General features: G+C 40.1%; 1 protein-coding gene across 8 annotated transcripts in view; it reads right to left on the reverse strand.

Moving 5' to 3' along the window:
- Positions 1-8,550, reverse strand: part of LOC103464192 (epidermal growth factor receptor substrate 15-like 1) — a 202,370-nt gene that overhangs the window by 19,903 nt on the left and 173,917 nt on the right. The window contains exon 25 of one of the 8 annotated variants that reach the window (XM_017304325.1): positions 188-6,324. The exons of 6 other annotated variants lie outside the window; for them this stretch is intronic. In XM_017304325.1, coding sequence (XP_017159814.1) covers positions 6,298-6,324 — 27 coding nt within the window. In that variant the 3' untranslated portion in view covers positions 188-6,297. Of the gene's footprint in view, positions 1-187; positions 6,325-7,358; positions 7,724-8,550 lie in introns of those variants that run through there. One more of the 8 variants, XM_008408131.2, reaches the window with a different exon arrangement.

Consider the following 8,550-nt stretch of genomic DNA (forward strand, 5'->3'; position numbering starts at 1 on the left):
GCGTGAGTGTGTGTGTGCATGGTTGTGTGTCCTGTGTGTCTCTGTGTTGCCCTGCGACAGACTGGCGACCTGTCCAGGGTGTACCCCGCCTCTCGCCCGAAACGTTGGCTGGAGATGGGCACCAGCACCCCTCCCGACCCCACTGAGGGAAAAACGGTGCAAGAAAATGGATGGATGGATGGACAACAGTAACTGACAGGGCCCTGATTTTTTTTTAAATTTCTGTAAATTTTATTTTATTTTTTTGTGGAGGGCCCCCTGTCATCAAGGGCCCTTAGAATTGTCATAACTTTTCCCCCCTATACCGCGCCCCTGGTCATTTTTGACGAGTAACATGTTTGGTGTTTAAGAGGTGGTGTCATTTCTGAACTGAACTTAAATTTAAATCCCAAGGTTTTGTTTACTGTTTTTTATACTATGCGCTTCTACGAGGTTTTTTGTATTATGCTTGTGGTTTTGGAAAGACCGTCAGTCCGTCACTTTGTCTCATTGGTGCTTCCCCGCTGTCTGACGTTGACATCTGCCTTTCTCCTCCTGAGCATTGCTAAGACAGCAGGAGGGTTAAAAAGCAGAGTCCATTGGTCTTTACCTTGTGTGGATCCTGGCGGGGGTTGCACCAATCCTTGATGTGCTCCTGGTCTGACCAAGCATTCCCGATCCAGGTTCATATAATTAATGTTTTTGCCTTTTTAACAAGCTCTTGCCTAGCACTGTCAAACCATGCTGCTACCCGCTTGTTCTGTCTTGATGTCAGCCATTACATCATCAACAAGCATTACCTCAGTTACCCGGTAGACTGCAGAGTTCTATTTCAAATTTCTATCATTTCTACTGTATACGATATATATTGCAAATTCCTATTGTGTAAAATGAGGAATTTTGGAGATATGTTTTTTCGATGTAATGAATATGACATAATGACAATTAGTCCAAAGGATCCAACTCTATGCTAAGCTAATTTGCTGCGGTAATTTTACTTTAACCTTTGTTCAATATTTTTTTACATTACATAAATATAATATTATCATGTAGATGTATGCTTCTATTTGAAATAAGTAATGTTAATGAATAAACAGTTTTCTACTCTGTAAAGTTGTCACCCTCTATAAAAGGTGATTTTATTAACATTTTGTTGTGTGTTTTGTAGTGTCCTTGAGTGTCAAGAAACGTCCCTATTACATTAAATAAAAAAACGCTCAGGGGCAAGATTTTCAGCCGTAGAGGTTTGATGCGTGCTGGAAGCTCTATTGCAAGAACTTAAAAGTGTGTTAAAAAAAGAACAAAGAAGCACACTGATTACTAAGTACAGACACACATATACACACGCAAACGAACACGCACACGTGTGTATGTGTGATTCCACATACACACACAGCAAGTTCATGCAGGGTCAAACAAAAGGTTGACAGTTGAGTGGTGATACTGCCGTGTCTTGTGTTAGAGAATTCTACAGTCAGTAATATTAAGAAGCAAGAAAAAAACATCCCATTTAATATCTGAAATGTAAACTTCCCTAAAATACTTTGGTGTGTGCAAAAGCTTGCATGCATTTTTATTTGTAGTATTTGTTGTAGTACTGTTTTGGTTTACATTTCTCAAAACTTCTAATGTATTACAAATGATAACATCTATAAAAAGCAACTTCCTAAACCCTAAAACAAAAATAGCTTATTTCATCCACAATGCTGTTTGGCTGCCAGCCTGCAGGGTCGTGAGCAATGTGTGGGATTGTGTAGGATTGTATTTTGTATTTTATTACAATATGCGATGACACTTATTCTTTTATTACAATATGTTAATTAACTCAGTATGATTTGTCATAATGATATCATGAAATCATTATGACAAATCAAAATGATATCATTATCATTGATATCACAGCTGATATCACAGCTCTGCTGCTCTGGAATGTTATGTTTGCACATTCTTGCACTGGTCAGCTAGAACAAATCAGAGATAGTGTGAGTCCAGGTTTTGCACCTGGAGTTGCAGAATCTCAGAAATAACAACTCCTTTTTAGGAAGTATGACTTCTAAAACCAAAACTGTTAAAAGTAACCAACAATCATTAGTTATGCAAGCAGACGGTGCGGTAATATTCCAAAAGCGGTTTGAATCTATTACCCACAGTTACATAGATTTAAGCCACACCTTACGCTGCGAAACAGTCAGATCTGACTGAATCTATGCATTTTTTCTGTCTGATTTCTGAAAGACATCTTTTGCATTTTATTAAAGTTTGGTTGACTTTCAAAGACGAGACTGCTGACTCGTCTTTGATCTGTCTCATCATGAACCTGTGGGAAGATGTGTCTTCATTTTTAACAATTGCTGTATATATCAATTAAGTTTGGGTCCTACCCAAGCTCCAGTTTCTTAATGCTGTTATTTTTTAACTATAAGCCAATACTTTTTTACATGCCTTGATTCTTTGCTGTGATAGAGCTAATACACTGCTTTTTACCAACAGGTTTCAAAAGGCTGGACAGCTGTGAGATTAAGAGGACAGCAGAAGTCCAAGAGCAAATTTACCTCAAAACAAAAGTGATGCTGAGAGAGACAACGAAAGAGAGACTAAGGAAGTGTGTGTGAGGCTGTTTAACTCTGACACTAAAGACGACGACTTTGGTGGTTTCAGTGTGCAGGAGTTAGACGAGGAGCGCAATCAATTATTTTTCCTTTTGCTTTAAGCAGCCATGTTCCAACAATAGTTAGGAAAAAACATTTACGATATGCATTTATATGCTACTAGTACGTATTTCATTAAAATATACATTTCTGTATAAATATTATGTTAAGCCATACTTGTTTGTGGCTTATGACTAATAGTCTGGAAATTACAGTGTTCACTCAAAAAATCCCTCCATTTGTCAACTCATTGCACATGGAACATTTCTCCAATGTTCTTATATTTTTTACCTCCATAATTTGTGAGAATTTTTTTAAAGGTTTTTTGGCTTTAGTGGCTGTTGTGAGATTAGTTTCTATTGTACATCTGGAGTAACGGTAGTTTGGTTTCATGACCATTAGGGGAGCACTAGCAAACTATACAGAGAAACTAGTTCAAATAAGAAAGAGTTCATGTTGTTACCTTATGCCAATGTTTCTCAAACTTTTTCAGGCTGAGGACCACCTAACCTGAAGTTGCCCCCACATCTTTATATATAATGCAACCTGAAATTAAAATATTAATCTCTTAACTCACGTATTGTTGTTTTCTTTTATCATCCTAATGAGAAGGGTGGTGCTGTTTGGTAAATGTGACTGGCCACAACAATCCATGAACTTGTGTGTTTTGAGTTATTCACTGATTCTGATAGTGTGGAGTCTAAGCTTTCCAATCATGTCAAACACATAGAAATGAAAGAAATTGTTCGTTACTACCAAGTGTTATGTGCATTAATAACATTTAGGGCTATTTGTGATTTAGAAGCACAGTTACAGAAAAATAGACTTGAGTTGCTTTAACAGAAACAAAAAAATCATTTTCAGCACCATTAAGTATAAAAGTAATTAACCCATTTCTAGCAATTGTATTTAATTAATTTAATGTAATGATTTTTATAAATAAAAATAACAATAGTTGTAGATGTGTAAGCAGAGCATCAAAGACAAACAAACTAATAAAAATAACAAAGAACAGTTCTCATTAACTGAGTCAAGTCCTACTGCTCACCGCATAAAAATCCAATCACTCATGAACAACATCAACACTTAGCAGCAGCTCTCACTTAGCTTCCTCTGATCATAAGTAGTCCTGGAGTTATTTTCTTTCCACCAGCATCTGCAGACTTTCTTTTCAGTGACTTGGTTTTAAGCCAGTTTTCCAACATTATTTTTTAACACACTCCTTTGGTAAACTAGCTGTTGCGACAGGTGCATTGAGCTCTATCACAGCAAATAAACGTTGGTTTACATGCAGCACCTCATGGACCACCAGTGGACCACAGTTTGAGAAAGACTGCCTTATGCTGTAGCCAAATAAAGAAGTATGGCTTTTCAACTGACGATTACCTCTCGTGACTTCCCTCATACTATGACATGGTGTCAGAATTAAGGAATTAAACGCCTACAAAGAGAGCACAATGGCAAAATTTGGACCTCCAGAACCATTTGATTTTACGCATCCTGAGGAGTGGCCAATGTGGCGGAAGAGATTCTCCCGCTTCAGAGTCGCGTTGAAACTTAACAGAGAGAGCAGCGAGGTGCAGGTAAATTTGCTCCTGTACGCTATGGGGAGAGATGCTGCACCTATTTACGGCTCTTTTGTGTTTTCTGCCTCAACAGAGGATATGCCACATCCAGAGTACGAGTTCGCTCTAGTGATGCAGAAATTTGACAAATACTTTGTTTCAAAAAGAAACGTTATCCATGACCGCGCCTGTTTTCACAAAAGGAGCTGGAGGGCCAGTGAGATGGTTGAAGCTTTCGTGAGGAGTCTATATGAGCTCGCGCAGCACTGCAAGTTCGGTGCGGGGAAAGATGAGCAGATTCACGACTGGATCATTATCGGAATAATGAATAAGAAGATTTCTCAAAAACTTCCAACTAGAAGCGGACCTGACTCTGGAGAGAGCCATCCAGCTTGCACGTCAGAGTGAACAAGTGAAGCAGCAAAGTGCAGAGCGCGTGGAAACTACAGTGAATGAGGTGAGACAGAAACAGTTTAGCATCTCAAAGAGGAGCTATGAGAAACCATGGCAGAAACAAGAGCAGAAATACGCGAGAACAGAGAATTGTCAGAGATGCAATAGGACGCATGAGAAAAAAGAAAACTGTTCAGCCTGAAATAAAAGATGCAGAAAGTGTAACAAAACGGGACATTTTGAGGCTGTGTGTAAAACTAAAATGTTAAAACAACTCAGAGCCGAAGCTGTTACAGATTCAGATGAGGATTCGTTTTTTATTGGTGAACTGTTCCTTAGAGCAACAGCAAAGTCAAATATCAATGAGGAGTTGGATTCAAACACTGACTGGAACATTGAGCTGCTGGTGAATGGCAGCCCCATGAATTTTAAAATTGACACTGGTGCTGATACCACAGTCATGACAGACACAACTTTCAATAATCTATGGCAAAATCCAAAATTTTGCCATAGATTATTGGCAAAATTATCTATGGCAATTTTACATAAGTCCAGATCAACAGTGTAGAGTCCAGGTGGAAAGGTCAGATATGTGGGTACGTTCCTCGCTACCACCACACACAACGGTCAGAGATACCAGTACTGGATTACAGTTATTAAAGGACAGTTTGTCAGTAACCTATTAGTGGCAGAGCAAATGGGACTGGTCAAACGGATCAATGCTATCAGTGGTGACTATTTGTTATCCAGTGACTTGTTCGGAGAAATAGGACTACTGAACTGTGCGCCTGTTAAAATTGAGCTGATGGAAGAGGTAATTCCATACAGCGTCAATACATCATGCTGAGTCCCTTTTCCCCTCCTTCCAAAAGTGGAGAAAGAACTAAAGTGCATGCTAAATCTTGGGATCATTGAGGAGGTTACCGAACCCACAGATTGGTGTGCCCCAATGGTACCTGCTCCAAAGCGCAACAAAGATGAAGTCAGGGTGTGTGTAGATTTAAAACGATTGAACAAGGGCGTGACGCATGAATGCTACATTTTATTTACATTAGATGACATAACACCTCAGCTGGCCAGAGCCAAGATTTTCTCCAGTCTGGATGCTTCTGGTGGGTTTTGACAAATTCCATTGCACCCCAGCTGCCAAAGACTGACCAACATTCATTACCCCAATGGGTCGTTTTTGCTTCAAAATTTACATTTACACACCTCAAACTTTAACAAACTTCTCCCAAAGATTTTGAGCTATCAGCTTCATCTTCATCAGTATACAATTGAGGGATGGGTGAGTAAAAGTTCTCAAAATCTTGACTTTATTTAGCAGTTTTAGGGTGTGTGGCCAAGCCATGAACTTGATGTACACACCAAAGCAACTGCAATGCTATAACTTTGAAATACAAAGGTCAAACCCTTCAGAACAGGAAGTCTGTTTTTTTATTTTATTTGAAAGCTCCATCTCTGAACCACTTGGCCTAATCAAGATGACCCCATGTCAGAAGACAGATAACATGTTGCTGTCACTTACTTTAAAGCACAAAGAGATTTTCGTGGAAGGTGTGGCTGTGGTAGAGCGGCAAAGTCAGATATCACACTGTTGCCATTTGTTTGACTCTAAATTCTACTGATTCCAGACAAGCTGCACCAAAATCACTGATCGATGGTAATCCATCCGCCAGCAGGAATCCAGTCCAATATTTGGTGGGCGAGGTCTAATTCTTCCACAATGCCCCTGAAATCTTAAAAAAAAAAAAAAAAAAAAAATCAGCCCCAATTCTTTCTTTTACCTACAATCATAGAACTTGGTACACATGTGAAGCTTGTCAGGATCTATTAAAAAAGTCCCTTGGAGCCATGGTCCAAACCCAAAAGGAACACTTTTCGGTCATTTTGGATGAAAGTCACCATTTTGTTTTTTACACACGTATCTTGAGCAAATTCCAACAACTTTTGACATGCAGACTTCATAATTACTTTAATTTGGCTGCATCCAAGCATGTGGGTGTGGCAAGAGTTCGAAATATAACTATTGGCTACAAAATATTAGTGTGGAATAACTTCCAAACTAATGCTCCCAGTTGAATCACACTTTCTGTGTCATAAAAGACCATCACTCATTACATTCACATGGCCAGTATATAACATAGCCTTAGCCCCACCCCCTTCCAAAAGGAATTAATCTATTTTGCCACTTGTTGTCTTCCTTCTACTTTTTGAGAGATTTTTATCTGGAGACAAAGAACATGATGTGTGGTAGAATGGCAAATTCAAATCCCTTGCCATTTGCAGGGCTCTAAATCACACGCATCATCTGTAGTGCTCAAAAAAATTTTATATTGGAATTTGACTCCACAGTGCCCTCTAGTTAAGTCCAACAGATATTTCTTCCAGATACATTATCTGATTTGACACACCATGACACAAAGAGTCCACCAGCTCTTTGTTTTCAGCACCTTGTCCATCTCTGATACACCTGAGAAATGCAGAGTCATCTGAGTATTTCTGTAGATGACAGAAGTCGGACTTGTGCTGGAAGTTTGAAGTGTACATAGTGAAAAGGAAGGGTGAGAATACAGTCACATGTGGTGCTGCTGTGTTGCTGACCACCTGGTTAGACAAGACACACAGTCCTTCAGTCTCACAAACTGGTTTGTTGCTGAGGTAGTCATAGATCCAGGCATTTGCTGAGGCCTCCACCTGAGTCTTTTGGAGATTCAGACTGAATTGTGTTAAATGCTCTAGGGAAATAAAAAAAACACGATCCTCACAGTACTACCTGCTTTGTCGAGATGACAGTGGGTTTATTAAGCAGGCATCTTCAACTCCACGGCAACAAGAAACTCCAGGGGGTCTTGATATGTGCTTGTCTGCTTATTCAGATGGGCCAACAGAAGTCTCTCCAGGACATTCACGATGTGGAATGTCAGGGCAACAGGTCTATAGTTATTGATGACTGATGGGTGAGTTTCTTCGGTACTGTACTATAGTCTTTCACAACAGTGGAACCTTCTCATAGGTCAGGCTAATATTGAAGATATGTTGCAGTATTCCACAGGCCTTCAGGACCTCGAGGCTGACACCATCTGGACCTGCAGTCTTGTTGCGGTACTTCTCTCCAGCTGCCTCTTCACTTGAATTCTAGATACAGAAAAGTGGAAGGCAGAGGTAAAGGGAAAAGCAGCATCCCCTGATTTGGTTGAAGACAAAGTTGTGAAAACAGAAGAGTCCATGACTGAGGACATCTAAGGTTTGACAAGAAAGCAGTGGGTTAGAGGAAAGTAGGATGTCTGTATGACTGAGGACAGGAGAGGATGATGATTAGCTTGTTCCTGAAGCTATTGAAAGCATACATCTGATCCTCCTTTTGCTTGAAGCCTGTAATCTTCTTCACAAATTCCTCTGCAGTTTATTATCCAGCTTTTTCCTGTGCTTCTCCTTACTGTCTCTAGTATTGACTTTAAGCTACAATTCACACAGGCTCACCAAAACTGGACAATAGAAGATTGGAAAACATGGTCTGGTCTGATGAGTCTCGATTTCTGCTGCGACAGTCGGATTGTAGGGTCAGAATATGGTGTCAACAACATGAAAGCATGAATCCATCCTGCCTTCTATCAGTGGCTCACGCTGCTGGTGGTGCAATGGTGTGGAGGATATTTTCCTGGCACACTTTGGGTCCATTAGTACCAATTGAGCAGTGTGTCAACGCCACAGCCTACCTGAGTATTGTTGCTGACCATGTCCATCCCTTTATGACCACAGTGTACCATCTTCGTTATCCAGCAGGATAACGCACCATGTCATAAAGCGTGAATCGTCTCAGACTGGTTTCTTGAACACAACAATGAGTTCACTGAACTCCAATGGCCTCCATAGTCACCAGATCTCAATCCATCTTTGGGTTGTGGTGGAACGAGAGATTCACATCATGGATGTGCAGCCGACAAATCTGGAGCAACTGTGTG

Source organism: Poecilia reticulata, linkage group LG4 (genome assembly GCF_000633615.1).
Source record: "Poecilia reticulata strain Guanapo linkage group LG4, Guppy_female_1.0+MT, whole genome shotgun sequence".
Taxonomy (NCBI): domain Eukaryota; kingdom Metazoa; phylum Chordata; class Actinopteri; order Cyprinodontiformes; family Poeciliidae; genus Poecilia; species Poecilia reticulata.